General features: G+C 45.6%; 1 protein-coding gene across 1 annotated transcript in view; it reads right to left on the bottom strand.

Moving 5' to 3' along the window:
• LOC149360297 (uncharacterized) overlaps window positions 1-17,966 on the bottom strand; it is a 30,496-nt gene that overhangs the window by 235 nt on the left and 12,295 nt on the right. Inside the window, exons 3-8 of the mRNA XM_089572258.1 lie at window positions 14,320-14,423; window positions 11,971-12,179; window positions 10,880-11,048; window positions 8,962-9,237; window positions 7,764-7,908; window positions 5,816-6,088 (exon numbers count right to left, since the gene is read on the bottom strand). Of these exons, the coding sequence (XP_089428384.1) occupies window positions 5,816-6,088; window positions 7,764-7,908; window positions 8,962-9,237; window positions 10,880-11,048; window positions 11,971-12,179; window positions 14,320-14,423 (1,176 nt within the window). The remainder of the gene's footprint in view (window positions 1-5,815; window positions 6,089-7,763; window positions 7,909-8,961; window positions 9,238-10,879; window positions 11,049-11,970; window positions 12,180-14,319; window positions 14,424-17,966) is intronic.

Genomic DNA, 17,966 nt, shown 5'->3' with positions numbered 1-17,966 from the left:
AAGCTAGAAAATAAGTGGATAGCTCGTAGGACATGTTAGCACGCCCAAAAGTGTTGTAATTGATATAATGCTGTATATAAACGTATGATATAAAATTTTCCGATGGTACAACACTCTGCAACTCTAATGCCTTCCACTGTTGTGTAGACTAAAGTGGAAGATTTTCTACATTATACTGCTCGGACGAACTGACCGGAAAAAGTATCAGCTCAAGGCGACTGCGTCCGGAACTACATGTCTCTCGCAATTGCTTTGGAAGCCAGTGCTTAGCCCTCGTAGCTCCTAATCCATTCAAGGTAGGTGCTTAGTCTTAGCATAGGGACCAATTACGAGGACAGAAAATTTGGAGAAACCATTCTGGTTCGCATGGCTGCTATCACGTGACGCCTGGCACTGAACAATCAAAATTTTCAATCAAAGAAAAATGGAACGGAAACTGATTGAACAGTGCTAACAGAGAGGACAAAAGACAAAGCACCGACAGCGTTTGTGTCTGTGTTCTCTTCCGTACTGCCTTTTATCGTTGCTGAGTCGATTTCCACCAACATGCTCCAACCAAGCCAACTAAATTCTCTTCTTGAAAAATTAAATGGCGATATGATAGATTGTTAACACCGTTCAAAAAATATAAAGAAAAAAGCAGACTATGGTTGCAATGGCCACCACCCCACTTCAAAGGGAGCGCTCCCATCCATCCACCCATCCGCTCACCCATCCACCGAGACAATTTATAATGTTTGCTATATCACATTGGCCTTTATGGTCACCGAGGCACTTTAGAATGTTTAGTTTGTCCCATTGGTGTTTATAGCTGGTGCGAAGACCGGAGGTATTTGATAAGCCAGATTTGGCGGAGGTGACAGAGATTCGGCCATGATAATGAATAGGTTCGCGCAGAATCTCTCTCGCGACTTTGTAATTTCTCATAGTTAATGTTGAAAAGTTTCATTCTTTCTTTCTGTTTTATTTGAGACAATTTGCTACAAATTGGCTCAGGAGGCAATAGCAAAAACCCTGGATGGCGCCTGACTAGGCTATGCCCCCCTGACAGCATAGGCAGCACAAGTGTACATGTGATTATACATCATACGTAGACCCAAGTATAACACATTAATACAGAACACAGGAAGATACACGTCGTCTGAGGTTACACTCTAATCTCTCTGTAGAAAGAAAAGGAAAGTAACTTATTCGAACTGTAATAATACAAAAAGAATGTCATGCGTACTGCATTAAGTTTTTCAGTAAATGAAAATGTTTCACCAAAGAAAAGTTTATAATATGAAATGCAATCCACTGTACACAAGTAATGGAATATGGCCTATAGTACACGATGGTAGTACAACGTAATACAGATTAATAGCACCAAGAGTTGAATCAGGAGTTTAAGCCATGCACCTCCTGCTCAGATAAAAATATTGCTTTAACTTGCTTTTTCAATTGAATAGGAGACACAACAGAACTTATGAAGTTTAATATGTCATGGTACTTGTTGAAGAGTTGTGGTATTTGCGACGATAACCTCTGTAGGCCATAGTGTGTGGACGTTCTTGAATATTCTTGAATGTTGAAAAGTACTGGCGCCCAACCAATAAAACTAGTTTCCGATGGCCTCGAAAACTGCAGATGAAAAATGTTACTCCTAATGCATTGCGTGCCACCTTGCCTTCCTTCAAGATTTGTGCACGAGACTACGAAGCAGAACAAAAGTGAAAAACGAATTTACCACAAATAGTTTCCAATTTATTGTGCACACGCTTGCTTCCTGCGTTTTGGCACACATGAGCTAGTCTTGCAACAAGAGGAAAAACAAACACCTTTCATGATCCCTACATAGACTGCAAAAACAAGAGTATTAACTGTGTAGCAGCGACTATATTAGAGCATTCGGGGAGGAAATTATGGATAGGCATATTCGGAGGTATTATCGGGGGTTAGGAATCGCCATGGGCGAGTAAATAATAGTAATCAACAAAATGATTTCATTTGATGGACACCTGTGGGAACAAAATAGAATATTGTCATACCTCTGATTTTTTTTTCTGGACTACTGTTCTTTGCTAAAGTCTTGTGTGTGCCACTAACCGTACAACCGTTCATCATGGTGTCATGCCAAGTTCCTAAATTTACCATTTATTACTGATTCCTATGCCTTGAAGGTTAAGGAGCATCTGAGTGCCAAAATTAGGATGCTGTAAATTCTAACAAATTGTAGAAAAGAGTATGGCGGTGCTGCATTTCTCGATAGCTGCCTAAAAATGTAATGTGTCTTGAATGCACTCGATAGAGGAGTGTTAAAACACAACAGAGGTTTTCATTCATTACTTTCGTATCTCATCGAATTGATCACTCGATTAAAATCCGGTAATACAGGTGTAGGGTCCATATTTTCAAATACACCTTATTTCCGAAAACAATCCATGACTGGAATAATTTACCTGAACATATTGCCACTGCTCCTCCTGCATCTTTCTCAACTGCTGTGTTCCATGTATAACTTCTGATTATTTTTAAATGTTTTTTATGTTTTTGTCACCAAAGCGTCTGGTGCAGTTTGGCGTTTTCTTTCACTTTAGTTTTTGTTTATAATGTTATGTCGTGCAGAGCCTGCGTATTAAATGTATGCAACGGAATCGTACTTTTGTTTCTTTTCTTAGATGTTTTAAAGGAAGTGTTGTTGACCTGTCAGTAACCGTGGAGTATGAATGAACGTATGTATGTTCGGGTTACTCTTGTTCCCCCTTTTTTATTTATTTATTTATTTATTTATTTATTTATTCAAAGTACCTACAGCGCCCATGAGGCATTATTGTAGGGGGGTTATTACTATATACAATAACAAATGCAAAGAAGATATTGGAAAACATGTCAGCAAGGATAACACAACGTATTAAAAGAAGACTAAATGAGTTTACAACTAGTATGAGTGATGGCACAGTGCTGGTAAACACACCAGACCTGAAAAAACTAAAAAAAAAAGAAAAGAAAAAAAAATACATCAGACTATCGCTTCAACAGCACTTTCGAAATCAGGTGCACAAACCACATCATTCGGAAGCTTATTCCAGCCCAGGATTGTGTTAGGGAAAAACGAATACTTAAATACATTAATGCGGCATTGATAACTATTAATCTTTTTCGTGTTATCGAGTCTCTCCGAAATGTAATATGGCTGCTTTAGATAAGTGTTTTTATTAATACCGGTACAATCATTGTAAATACTGTGCAAGAACTTCAGCCTGAAGATTTTTCTTCGGGTTGCTAAAGTCTTCCAACCAATACTGTCGCGAAGTTCGGAGCTCCTTATATGAAAATTAAAATTTCCAGTCACAAACCTTGAGCAACATTTCTGTTCTCTCCCCTACAGTAATGCCCATTGGGTGCTGTAGGCACTGTAAATAAATAAATAAATAAATAAGTAAATAAATAAATAAGTAAATAAATAAAAGGCAACTGAAGGATCGCCCATGTCAACTGAATTTGTTATAAACGCGTCCACCTGAAAAAGTCAGGACTATTGGATAGAAAATAGAACACGTCAGGAAGGAGATGCGGCGTTTCCTTTCGCAGCGGTCCTGACTGCAGCAAATGGTTCAACATGCGTCTTGGATACATCGTGTACACATGTGCACCAACCGTTTGTACTCCATGCCATGGTTGAGACGCAGGAGAAAGTGCGAGCATCATGAGAAGGCTAACTCTATGTGCAGGAGCAGCAGGTTGGCAGACGGCAAAATACTGAATGTGCACACTAATATTATGATTCATCTTTTTTGTATGTTTGCATGGGGCGAGGCAAGCAGTACGTCTTGTTGCGACTGTAGATGTGTTGTTTGTTCCTTTCCAACACATATTTTGTCTGTCATTGCGAGAAGTTTGTAATGTAACTGCAGTTGTTTGTTCTCTACGGCGACTGGATGCTGCCTGTCCATTAACGCCTAGAAGTCACAGAGAACTACGTCCACTGCAGATGTTATACGCAGCATGAAAGAGGAGATGCCAAGAATGTTATTCTGTTCTGATCCTTTTCATGCGAATGGTCGAAGTGTTATTACTCATAATCACAGGGCCTAGTTTACTGAGAATCTGCAAAAACGCGTCACTCAATGCAATTCTCCTGTCCTCGTATCTTGTCAGACACTAAAATCTGAATTATGCTGCACTTTGTCGAAAAGCTTAGAAAAAAAAAGAAGGTGCAATGAGTTACAACGGGTTTCATGCACTGCTTGCCTTTCGTCAGTTGTTCTCTCTTTCTTGATGCCAACACGAGGAGTCCACAGAATAAAAAGTTAAATGACAAAAAAGGTTCAGCGAGCATAAAATAATCACTATAGTAGCTTACAGGCTTCAGACATTGTGTTCGTAACCACCTGAACATGTGACGCCTACACCGCAAGTTAACCGACCCAGTAGTTCAAAATCATGAAACCAAAACAGCCCCGTAGAGACGGCTTGCCTGCACGGTAGTGTAGCTTGAGACTCTAGTCGGGACTGTTTTCCGTGCCATATTTACCGGGCCATGCACGTTTAATTACTCTGAGCAAGCAGTTTCGCACTACAACATGCGTTTAATTAACAAACTTCTCTCTGCAAAGAAACATTCCTAAACTTAGGACTTCTTCCATTCCGGAAGGCTCCTATTTTATTCTAAGTGCGGACATCCGATTCGCAAGACCCATACATAAGAGCGCTACTAGAAAGGATGTCGTTCGGGCGTTGGTCAATCCTAACAAAACAGGAAAGCGCGCCACCAGTAGTGAAATATAAAAGCGCGAAGAATGCCTTCCTAGTACTGCTTAACGTCTTCTTGCACCTTTTCCGTGCGAAGAGCGTCATTAACGTTTTGTAATATGCTCGACAAGTGGCAACCAAACATGCCTGCGCGGCAATCGAATTGTGAAGTCCTTGCACAGGCAAAGATCAGAACTGCTGAACCGGCATAATGGAAAGATCCCGCTTCGATTCGGTTCCATTTTCCTCATTTTCGTTCTTCATTACTGACTGACATACCATCGCGCACCTGCTATCACGCTGATTGTACCGTCAGTGGCGTGCATGCTAAGGACCGAAAAAAACCCAGAAACGACCTTGTGCATTACATGCGCCGATATAATGACTCCTTAAGTGCATTAATGCTGGATGTAGAAATATGTATTCGTTGATGTCAACGTTTGATCAAAAAACGTTAGAGATCACTGCGGAACCCGCATTGGAGAAATGCGTAAGCATGACGTCACACTTTATGACATCACACTTTGTGACGTCACAACAAGACGGCGACGCAACACTTCCACACTTTTCACGTCAACTGATGCTCTTGACCGAAAGTCGAGACCCTTAAACCGGATGTGGATCACTTATTGATTAGTTATCGATCACTTATCGATACCTTATCGATACCATAATTATTTATCTTACTTATTCAAGTTACATCAATTGCTCATCTGAGTTTCCAAACTTCGCGTCACGCTTCGTTTTCAGATTTGGCGCCACGCGTTGGCTCTGCCCACACTTCCGGTCACGTGGTGCCAAACTTCCAGCGTTTTAAAATTTGGCGCCACTCTTACTCCGGCCCCAGCTACTTTTTGGACATTGTTTGGCTCTAATTAATAAATCATTAACCCACCTCATCCTCCCGATTTCCCATACGAGATTTTTTGGTGATGCATCCGATGGTATCATTCTTTTTCGCATAAACCCATTCGTCCGGACATAATCGTACGGACAATCGCGTGCGAACATAGCGATCAAATGCTTACGCATTATAGAGCCATTGGATTCAGCGGACGTTTAAAATGTGTCAAGTCGCACTAACCTGCGATGCCAGCCTTGATACTTGCGGCAAGCTGTGCGAAGTCACACTTCATGCTGCTGTGGTTCTTGAGTACGACTGCAGCCGCCGGTGCCTCTCCGTACTGCGGATGTGGCAGTCCAACTACTGCCATTTCACAAATGTGCTCCGAGAACTTCTGTGCGATAAGATCTTCAATCTCCGCGGGAACAACTTGGATGTCCATGCACTTGATCAGTTCCTTCAGCCGCTGAACAATAAACAAGCGGCCATCTTCGTCGTAGTATCCCACGTCTCCTGCATGAATTCATTATATAAGCACGGCAAATTAGCGCCTCTAATTCCTAGTACTATATCTTTACCGCATTGTTCATGAGCACAAATATTCTAGATTCCCGGTTCTTATAGACTACTTACACAGCAGCACAGGTAATCGCCTCAATAATCGATACGTATTGGTAAAGACCAGCCCTGCAAAGTACCAGCGTCAAACCGTCCATTTTCAATGTTGGGCCAAATATGTGTGCTCCTTGGGTAGAAATCTGGTAAAGGCGTCACTAATTTTATGCAAGAACAACTCATCAGAAATCTTTACATTGCGAGGTGATGCAGTAGGGGACATTCTTTGTTCCAGATATGGCCTCGTGTGTGAGCGGAACCTTTTATGATAGGTGACTGGTGACAACTCCATTAAAAAGGTTCTTTGAACAGTCGACACGCAAAGAGTAACGTAAAAACGCAGTGGACAGCGCTGATAAGCGGCTTCAAAGCGAATGTAGGCAAAATGTAGGCAGGCTACCAGGCTCTAGGTACCTACGGCATTTTCCTTGACTCTAGGAGTAATGGACAAGAGGTAGAAGTCGAAGTAATTGAGCGAAGTGCCCTGCGACAACTGCAGAAGGAGCTCGGCCAAGTGGATGCGGAACGAAGCATGCCGTAGTGTTTGTCAAATTAGCCGAGGCTATCGCCTACCAGATATCACATATATGTCATGGCTGTCTATCAAATTGGGCATAAGTGTAGACGAGTATACACGGGCCAGACGAACGGCTGTGTTAATTTCCGCGCAAGGAAGCATGCACTATTAACAAAAAAATGAAGAAGGCACGCAGTTTACCCCGCCCTGCATTTCATGCAATGGACGCGGCCAGGGCTTGAGAATATCAAGATTCTTGCTAGAAGAAGGAGCACAGCTGCAGGTGAGCTGTTGGAAGCACACTGCGTCAAGAAATCCGGTGACGTTTGCTTGAATAAGACATTAGTATCTTTGGATAAGTGGGCGAGAAAGTATTGCAGCGTTTATCTTGAGATTCTCAGTGCCTTAAACTGCAACCTCTCTTTTCGGGGTGTTTTTGATCGTGGCCTAATTATGGTTTTGCTTCGAGGGCAGTCAATAAGTTCAAATTTCGCACTCCTTTCTTCACCCACGTCTGCTGTGTATCTCTTTTCTTTTTGCGCATTTTCCTGTGAATAGAAGGAAACGACAGAGAAGGTTTTGAAATAAGGCTATCTATTGAAACCGGTCAAGCGCAAATTAGGCATCGGCAAAAATCACATGTGGGGCTAAAGAGGCACTGAAGTCAGTGTCATTAGAAATATGGATAGGACAGGAAGTTGTCGACCATAAAAATCGAAGTGTAGAGATATTGGAGATCGCACAGGCGACCAAAGAATTAAACAAACCCTTCAAAGGAATGCAAAGGCAAAAAGCAGGAGATGAAGATCAAGTATCTGCAGGCTTGCTGAACGGCGCTGCGGACAATGCGTTATAAAAACATGCGTCTCTGTATGCGCAGTGCCTTACTACCTCTAACTTGCCTGAAATGTAGAACGCCACGGAAAGTATCGGAATTCATAGCAATGGGGATTAAGGGATTTGAAAAATTAGTCATAAAATAGTCATAAGAAAAATTGGTCATAAGTCAGCACTGTAGGCGTAATGATGTTCTTGTTAGAAAGACACAAACCGCACCTGTCTTGCACCATCCGTCTTCGTCGAAAACCTCTGCACTCTCGTTCGGTCTCTTGTGGTACTCCTTGAACGCCGTCGGTGCGCGAAAGCATATCTCCCCAGTCTGACTGGGGCCCAGGTTTCGCCTTGTCACTGTGTCAACAACCTGCGACACAGTTATTTCATTGCCTAGTACAAAATAATACTTCTTCTAGTACTTATGGAAACAGTTTAATTTTGTTCATTCTAAAACAGCGCAAAAAAGACACGGACAAGAAGAAGAGACGTACACACGAATGAACAACCACCAACTCGCCCAAGCTTCTACCTTACCAAATTTTTATTTTGAAGCTGTGGAATTCACGGGACTCCAGTGCATAGTGCAACTGATTTTAAAGACATTTCTCGAGCCTTCAAACTACTTCAACGTCCGTATCATCATCTGCTTCCTAATTAGTTACCCAATATTTATGGCATTATCCTCATAAAAAGAAGGGCTACAAACATATCTGGGGATTAAAACACGTCAGAATATGTTGTAAAAGATAAGGCAGAAAAGACGCTCCGCGTCGTGGACGAATAGGCTTGCTTTCCCTATTGATGCCCGTACCCGAGTGAGGAATTCGTATTTGAAGGTCACGCAAGTCATCTACGACCTCTCAGGTATCTTACCCTGTCCAGGCAGGAAAGGTCACTAGCGGTTTAATGTCCATGCCGCTGTGCAGAATGAAATGAAAACTAGATAAACCTCAGTACAATTTTTCTAACAATGTCATGGTGATTTTTGTTATAAGTAGCTCAAAGGCGATAGAAAGGAAAATACCTGCCAAGTTTTCCTAATTCCACTGATTATACTCGCCTTCAGCCCACGCAGCGCGTCGATGTTCAGCTTTAGCGTTTAAGGTGATCGCTGTATGTCGCTTTTCTTCGCATACTTAATTTCGAGTTTTCAGCTGTCTCCTTTCCGGATCATGCAGTACAGCTGACAAAGAGAGAAGGCTTATTTCAAGCGTACCTTTAGGAGGCTCGTGTCCTTACCAAGATTCTACGCAATCCTTCAGAAACAAAATGGTTCCCTTCAATCGAGCAATGGATACAACCATAATAGACGGACCGGACGCGCTCCCTTGAAGACGCCCTTACACACCGCAAGCAAAAAGCAAGCTTCAAGCTCCAAGAACAGGCTTTTCAGGCTCTCGCGTTTGTCTGGCGTGCTTACTTTGATCTGCGCCCATGGAACAGGGAAGCCCACGTCACTCCCTTGGATCCCATGGATGGAGGGCGAGCAGAGGATGCCCATGCACTCGGACATGGCGTAAACGTTCACAATGGTTTGGAGATCACTGAACGCAGCCATCACTCTCTTGCGTGCGGGATCCGGGAACGCGCCGCCACTCAAACCGATCCGGCGGACTCCTACGAGGCGGTTTCCCGTCTCCTTCATATCGGCCACCAGCGATGTCAGGTGCGTTGGCAGCAGCGAGAGAGCTGTCACCTGAAATGAAATGGATCATGCTAGCTTTGCGAATACCAAGTGCGCAACGACAATCACTCATATTCCAAGATGGATGGCGAAGACAGAAGGAATGGGCACCGAGCGAGTTTGGTTTATTATTGCCTTTACTGCGTTAACAGTGTAGTCTCCTTTCCTGGAAACGGCGTTGTGTGCGTGTGTGTGTGCTTGAGTTGATGCGTTCTTGCAAGCGAGTGTGTGCGGGCGGGTGTGTGCACAAATTCCTGAAATCTCAGCCTCCCAAACCAAGAACGTGCCTTGTGTGGAGCGCTCCGTGGTGGATGCACCTCTGCATACTTATTGCTTAAAATGCAGCTGGCACATATGAGCTTTCCGAGCCTACGTCCGCACTAGAGAAGCGACACCCCACTGAAGCCCACACAGCAACGGTACGAATAAAGCAATGGCAAAACCAGAGTCGGAGAAGAATTGGGCAGGCGATGAATGCTGAAGTGTAATGTAAGAAATAATACTGCTAATGCAGATTAGGGGATGTACAGGCGCGAACAAAAGTGAACGGAGCACGCAACTGTCTTCGAATATTTTTCGCGCGTCACCTAACTGATATTTCCAGCAGTGGTACGCGCATGCTGGTAGAGGAAGTTGGTGGGCTTTCTTATTGACAAACAACGCTTCTTGATTACCAATGGAGAAAGCATGATTGCACTTCGAACGCAATAGCGTGCTCCGTTTACTTATGGCCGCGCCTGTACGTCCGATTAAAGTCTATGCATTTCTCTCGCAGGTGATTGTGGAAGCTCGCCGCAACCGACTACCGCGGATACGACCTGGGTGTGTAGAAGGATGCAGTGGGCGAGTAACTTGTTGGTGCCAGGCTGAATGCAAGTGCCGTTGAAAAAACACCTGAACTCTGTCCATAACATCTGGTGCACTGCCGAAGTTCGATTCTGTGTTTTAAGCGTGGAAGCTTCCAGCGTCCGCCTCTGTCTGCTCTGAAAATCTATCAGCTACTATGAAAGCTATCGCGCATGAATAGGTTGCAGACATGGCTAATAAGAACTGATTCTGTTAGGGAAACCACACGGAGCTCTGCACCCTGCTGTGTCCCAACTTATAGACGTGGCTAGTTTTTTAGATAGGAAATACAGGAAATACAGAAGCCATGCTCACTTCGCGAATCCTTTGTGGCGTTGGCGTTTAACCATCCCATTAAGCGTTCAACCCCTGAAATGGGGATAAGTGGTAATAAAGGTGATTGTATAGGCTGCTATCTCGATAGTTTAAAACCGAAATTTCTTACAATCTCTCTACTGTTGTCTGGGGTCACTACTAGTGGTTGGCGCCGAGTTGGCTGGCTAGAACAAGTAGGGTCAAAGCCCGTCCGCTTGTGGCCGGATGCAGGTCTGACCGTCCCCCCCCCCCCCCCCCCCCCCCGCCCTTCTTTGCCAATAGCAGTGTAACCTTGGAGGTAGGAAGCATATATAAGCTGGCGCGGAAATTTCAGCTAGTTGGCTCATGTTCGAAACTTTTACTAGCGCTGCAACAGGGGACAGGAAACAAGAAGAGACGCACGAACAAGCGCTTGTCCTTCCGTCTCTTCTTGTTGCCTGTCCCCTATTGCAGCGCTGGTAAAAGTTTCCATACATGCTGACCTTATACTTACCTTATACTGGCTGACTAGCTGGCTGACTCGTTGCAAGCTGGCACCGTGTGATGCCATTACAACTGCAGCGCCCAGAAGAACGCCGAAGGTGATGAAGGTAAACCCAGAGGCGTGCGTTATAGGGGCTGCTACGAGCAGCACGTCACTTTCTTCCCACGGATAGCAGGGCCTGGACAACCGTAGAAAAGCATGAACAATGTATTCTGATGCGTCAGAAGAAGCATTACTGCTTGAAAGCGAAACCTAGTTCTCTTAATGTTGAATCTTCCGACTCTTTCCTCGAAAAAGATGGCCACCGTCTAAACAACTGTCATCGTAGCTTCCGCTCGCAAGGACAGTGCGGACTTCAAGCTTAGTTTCCAGCGCCATTGGTACCTTGCCTAAAGTAAATTTTTGTTCGCCAGAATATTCTAAGCAAGACAAATGAAGGGTAACTGTCCAACTTTAGAATGTAAAAATGCAATCGGTGAATTTTTAGGGGGCACATGGGAGATTTCTTGCAATATTTCACAGTAGTTGTAAACTGCAACACCGAAACTTGAGGGTTTATAAAAAAAGTAGTCAAGAAATGGTAGGGTGGCATTTATTTGTCAAAGATGTGCATGACGTTAAAAAGCGCATACAAAATTCTGATACCCTTGTTGGCAAAATTCTCTGAGTATATCAAAGAACGCCTGACGAAGCTCTGTACTTTGTGTAAAATATTTTATAATTTCGCACCAAACTGAAAAAAAAAAACTGCCTATTTGCCATAAAGGAGGCGCTGAAGTAGTTTGAAGCAATCTAATCGTTGGCTACCTACGGCGGAGTTTCATGCAACCGCGTACAGCTTTTGTCGAAGGTTATGAGCCCAGGGGGATTTTGTGAGCCATGCTGGGTAACTGTTTTTATGCAACGCTAGCGTTCCAAGTCTCCTGAAGAATAAAGGTGCTCTCCTCCACTTCTCTGTGAATGACAGAACTTACACGCTTGCCACAATAGCCGCACTACACGTGTGCCTTAGGAGTGAACAGCTTAAGCTCTCTACTTTAGGCAAAGCCTGCAAGGAGCCGCTGAAAACGTTCAATGCTGTGTATCTATTGCACGCGCACCCTTGAGTTGCCATGTTGGCCACAATGCCGTGGTGGGTGCAGACGACACCCTTGGGAAGGCCCGTAGTGCCGGACGTGTAACTGATGCAGAGCACGGAGTCTCGAGGGTCCTGGATGGGAACCTCTCGGAATAAGGTTTCGTCCAAGTTTCGAAATACCGCCGTCGATACGAAGCCTTCCACCGGACCCGGACCCGTCGCAAAGAACCCCTGCGCAAATGATAGAACAAAAACGTATGCCCGGAATGCCTCGCAAGACCTCATTTAGCTTGTTACTCTTTTCGCTGATTTTCGCTGAAGGGATTCGCTGATTTGCTTAAAACATAGATGCGGTCGTCATGCACTTTTTTTCATCTCATGTGATGCGCTTTTTGAAGATTACAGAATTAAGGTATTAAGACCAGGACAGACCCGCCGCGCTGGCTCAGTGGTAAGGAGCCCGTCTACCGAGCCGGAGTACCCGGATTCGAACCCGACCACGGCGGCCGCGTTTCGATGGAGGCGAAACGCTAGAGGCGCCCGTGTTCTGTGCGATGTCAGTGCACGTTAAAGATCCCCGGGTGGTCGAAATTATTCCGGAGACCTCCACTATGGCCCCTCTTTCTCTCTTTCTTCTTTCACTCCTACCTTCCTTCATTCCGCCGCCGCGGTGGCTCAGCGGTTATGGTGCTCGGCTGCTGACCCAAAAGACGCGGGTTCGATCCCGGCTGCGGCGGCTAGAATTTCCTTGGAGGAGAAATTCTAGAGGCCCGTGTACTGTGCGATGTCAGTGCACGTTAAAGAACCCCAGGTGGTCGAAATTTCCGGAGCCCTCCACTACGGCGTCTCTCATAGCCTTAGTCGCTTTGGGACGTTAAACCCCATAAACCAAACCAAACCTTCCTTCATTGCCCTACGGCGTGGTTCAGGTGTCCGCCGAGATATGTGAGACAGATACAGCGCCATTCCCTTTCCTCAAAAACAAATTTTAAGATCAGGTCACAAGAAGTATAATCGATGGGATAGAATGATAAAATAGGCTACCCTCAATTTTGCTAAAGCTGTATTTGTGTCCGCTTAGGTTTGTCTTGTAACGTTGCGCGATCGTCAGTGGGCATGTAAACATCATTGTGTGCATTTCGTGCTTTCTGTTTCCTGTTTTTTTCGTTTTAGTTTAGAAGTCGCTGACGTGAAGCTATGCGATAGGCAATGCGAATGAAGTATAAATTAGAGGTCAGTGCCATGCTGCGTCCTTTGCTTTCCCTTCGTGTGCCATTGCAGTGTTTAACCGCGAAGGCTGACTTCACTTTAGGGCCATCAGGCTAATTCGCCTGATAAAAAAGAATACAACAGTCGCCTAACATTCTGCGCAATCGTTCAGCCGCTCCACTCGGTTTGGCATGCCGAGATTAATTGTGAGTGACAGAAATGTTGGTCGTATGCAGGTGTGACGGGATTCTGAATGAACGAGCGACTGCGTTCTTGTTGCGGATCTCACGAGGAAACAGACGTTTTTGCCTATTTTTTTTTAGTACGAGGCCTGAGACGCATACCTGAGAGCAAAGGCCTGCTTTGGTTTTGCCTATGAAGATAAAACAAGTGGTTGATGTTAACTGTCGCTTCTTCAACGCGGTAACCATCCACTGAAGTAATCGTCTGGAAATTACTTCTGGAAGTTCGACTCACGCTCGAGCCGACACGGACACGCCAACCACCGCTCGTACATTAGTCTCGGAGGGAGCAAGAAATTTTTCGACCTTCTTTACCGAGGTGGCGTGAGCAGACACACTCTGCCAGTAAAATGTTTTTGGTTTATGGTTTAAGTGGTTTAACGTTCCAAAGCGACTCAGTCCATTTGGAAGAACCACCTGGGATTATTTCACGTGCCCTGACATTGTACAGTACACGGGCCACTAGCATTTCGTCTGCATCGAAATCTGACCGCCATGGGCAGGACGAACCAGCGTCTTTCGGATCAGCAGCCGAGCACCAGAACCACTGAGCCACCACAGCGGCTCAGTGGTAGACCGTTGACTTCGACAGGTTTAGCGCGCACGCTTAGTTCGTTTAGTAAACGGTCGAGAACGTTGAAATGCTGCAGCGCAGGAACACAGTCGCATGTCTTTTTTCATGTTTGCGGGATTGCATTAAATTCCGGTAAAAAGAATAATGCGCGTTCTCCGTTGCAAAAAAAAAAAAAAAACGGAGAAAAGTTTTCGATGTCCATCTAGAGCTTAAGGTGCTGTTGGGCCGAAAAAGGATATTGGAAATTTTTTGAACTAGTCTTAGCCATGAAACACCCTGCAGTTAGGCAAGCGTTTAGGTACGATGGCAAGTACCTGGAGGAGCACTTTTGATTGTTTCAACTCACCTTCATTTGCAGGTTCGCTGCAGCCTTGAGGACTTTCTCTGCAAAAGTCGGCTCCGTCAGGACATGGGTGCTGTTGCAATCGTGGAGCTGGTAGCGTAGTTCGCCTTGACAAGCCAAATGAAAAATAATTAGACACTCGTAGACATATCCTTCCATAAAATGCAACGCTGTACTCAGACCCCCTGCTGGCTGATAGAAAAATTAAGTGTATGCATTAAACTGACGTGGAGACGTCCATTTAGCACATCTGGCCATATCTGGTACCTGCACGGTCTGCCTGCGTGGAAATCACAGCGTGTGCCGTTTAGCGGCGAGATTGGTGGATTTGCGAAAAGAAATCAAAAGGGTAGCAAAGAGAGCATTTCGGCTTTAAACATCTGCACGAAACCTGCATTAGGTGGTCCGTCGTGTGTTCCATAGAAGAATACAAAGCCATACACACTTCAGGTATTCAGCCCGAGTGCACAGACATCTTCAGACACGTCTCGCCAGAGAGTCTACAATAAACCCCAACTAGATTGTGTTCTGCCTCACAACATAAGATGTGAATTTTCCGCAGATATGTATGAAGTTCTCTACAAAGCCTCAGAAGGTATTCCGGTTGTAGTATCAAACCTTCTTCAAATAAGCCCTAGAGCAATTAGGTGATCACAAAAACTTTTTTTGATCATGAACATAGTGCAGCAGCCCGATAGAACATTATTTACTGAAATTTGCTCTATGAAATAAAAGTTGCTACGTGAGTATGCCAAAGGAGACAGCACTAGGCTCTCTGTTGGACGGCATATTTATAGCCTCAGCTCTAGATGATAATAGAAAAGTATTCCGGTTGAGATAGAAAGAGTGCCAAATTCGCCTGAAACGAAAGAACCACTCGTATGATTAGCACGCTCTCACTAAAAGATGCGAGTGGTTTATATTGTTACGTGACGGCAAGCGATGAAGAAAGGACGGCATGACCGATGGCGATGATATGATTTAATGTCTGCGAGCCTAGCACGACCGCTCCTGCCAAAGCCACTGCCCGCTTCGTCGTCTTCTAGTCCGTCACATGACTCGGGGCCACGAAGCGATCGTCCCGATCGCGCGAACTAGAAGAATGCCACAGACGATGACAAGCAGGACTTGACGATGGGCGTGGCAGAACGTATGAACAGAGAAGAAAAGATGAAGGGCTTGCCGTCACGATGAAAGCGATGATGAACGCGTGAAGCCAGGTCCACGAAGATTGAGGAGCCACCGGTTTCTGGAAGTCAACGTCGAGGCCCGTGGACACACCCAACGGCAGGGGCTGGGGTACTTGTTTCTCGTGTGAGTGTCAGTGGTCAATGGGTTCTCTGGTCAGTGGCGGCGGTCTCGGTTCAGTGGGGTCGTAGGTCGTTGGGTCTTCTGGGTTCTCATGTGGGTTCTCATGTGGGCGGTGAGTGGGGTCAGAGGGCAGTTGCGGCGGCCGTTGTGTCGTCGTGTCTTCTGGTCGGGGCTTGGGGCGGGGCGGTGAAGAGCGGCGGCGTAGGGGCATTCCTGGCAGGCTGGGGAAGCGCCGGAAGGAGCGAAGCCTTGAACTCTCCACAGAAGACCTCGGTGTACAGCAGGCTCCTAAGCTCCGGGACCGGGATGAAGAAGGTACCCCGCACCTCCACCAAATGTTACGTGACGGCAAGCGATGAAGAAAGGACGGCATGACCGATGGCGATGATATGATTTAATGTCTGCGAGCCTAGCACGAGCGCTCCTGCCAAAGCCACTGCCCGCTTCGTCGTCTTCTAGTCCGTCACAATATATACCACATGGCACATAGAGTCAGAACCATTTAATTACAGCCGATGAAACTAGGAGTGAGATGCTCCAAAAGTCTCAATTTTGCTTCATATCTCTTCAAGGCCGAGTAATTTTTCCTGTTCTCCACATGGCCAACGCTGCTGCTGCCGTTTACTGACGGCCGTGCTATGAATCGAACTAAAGGGCCGAAAGTCTTGTTCTTGCGTTCGTTAAATGTTTCCGCCAAGTATCGAAAAGCGCACTGGCAAATAGTTTAAAGGCGAAAACGCTTTTTCAGGGCTTATCATTCAAAAGGGTACACACGAAATTATTTCCTGAATACACTTTTCGTCAGAAAAGTGGCCTGCAGCGCCGCTGTGGAAAGTGCTGACGCACTGTCAAGCGGTCAGCGGGCACGCTCAATTTGCGCGAAACGCCGTTGAGAACGTTGCAATATGGTAGCGCACGAGGGTAGTCACGTGGTATTTTTTCATATTTCGCAGGCTTTCTTTAGATGCCCGAAAAAAGGACCCGTAGGAGATACGATGATATGGTTTGGTTTATGGGGTTTAACGTCCCAAAGCGACTAAGGCTATGAGAGACGCCGTAGTAGAGGGCTCCGGAAATTTCGACCACCTGGGGTTCTTTAACGTGCACTGACATCGCACAGTACACGGGCCTCTAGAATTTCTCCTCCAAAGAAATTCTAGCCGCCGCGGCCGGGATCGAACCCGCGTCTTTTGGGTCAGCAGCCGAGCACCATAGCCGCTGAACCACCGCGGCGGCAGATACGATGATATAACAAATTGGATCGGTTGTTTATAAACCTGCTCTACAAAACGTAACGATCTTGACACTGAAATGAATATTTGAAAATTTGCATAATTATTCTTAATTAATTAACTAACTAAGCGCAATAAAAAAACCTTCTCAGGAGCGCCACATGATAGCAAACAATGTATCGTTGGTTTCAGCGGGCTGCGGTTTACCGCTTATTTAAATCATTGGTTAAAGTTACGTGAAACACCCTGCATGTACCCAAAGTAAGCCAGCAACGGGGTTTGCATCTCAACCGTATTATGGAGCCCTTACCGCACTCCTAAGGACCAAAAGTTCCTGAAAAGTGAGGTCAAGAGTTTTCCTTATCCTACACTGACTTAGAGCTTAAGGGCTGCCAGAAGCTACCCGTACACGGCTAAAAAGCAGATATCGTTGATCAATTACTTCTGTCAAAGAAGGTACTATCGCGTTCAACATGATTTGCAACCCTTGAGCGTGTGGCCGCATAGTGGGAAGCATAATGGGGCCGACAAGCCGCGCCTGAGAGCTAAGTGGAAAGGATTCTGCTGTTCCAGCAGCCAGGCGCATCCCCCCCCCCCCCCCCCCCCCCCCCGTCGTCTGCTCAACGAAATCTGAGCTCGTTAATTCTCACAGGTTCCGGCGCGTATAGCCTTGCACAGGCGTGGCTCCTGCGGCACCGGCTCAAATCGTCAAAATCGCTTCAGCTATACTGTGATTGAAGCGCGATTTGGGTCATGCTTTTATCGGGCGCGACAGGTGGAAGCAAAAGGAATGAAACAAAATCAACAGTGACATGCGCCTCGCATTCGTCACGCATGTGGCGGCGATGCGAAAACGCTATCGATCTGCCAAGACCACAGGGGAGAAGGCTGAGTGGTGAAACAGCAAAATGCTTTCCCTTTCGTTTTCAAGCACATCACTTGTCGGCTTCACCATGCTTCCGGGGAGAGCTCCGGCCACGCTGCTTGGGGTTGCAAGTCATTGAGCGCGATAGTACGTATCCTAAAAAAGTGTCGCTGAAAAATGTCCACGACTAATTGTGTTTGAATTGCTCTGTTGGTTGAATGCATTGGGGATGACAAGGGCGA

The sequence above is a fragment of the Amblyomma mixtum genome, chromosome 2 (genome assembly GCF_055824585.1).
Source record: "Amblyomma mixtum isolate Tamu chromosome 2, ASM5582458v1, whole genome shotgun sequence".
Taxonomy (NCBI): domain Eukaryota; kingdom Metazoa; phylum Arthropoda; class Arachnida; order Ixodida; family Ixodidae; genus Amblyomma; species Amblyomma mixtum.
Note: the sequence above shows the minus strand (reverse complement) of the source record. Positions and strands in the feature narration are given on the sequence as shown.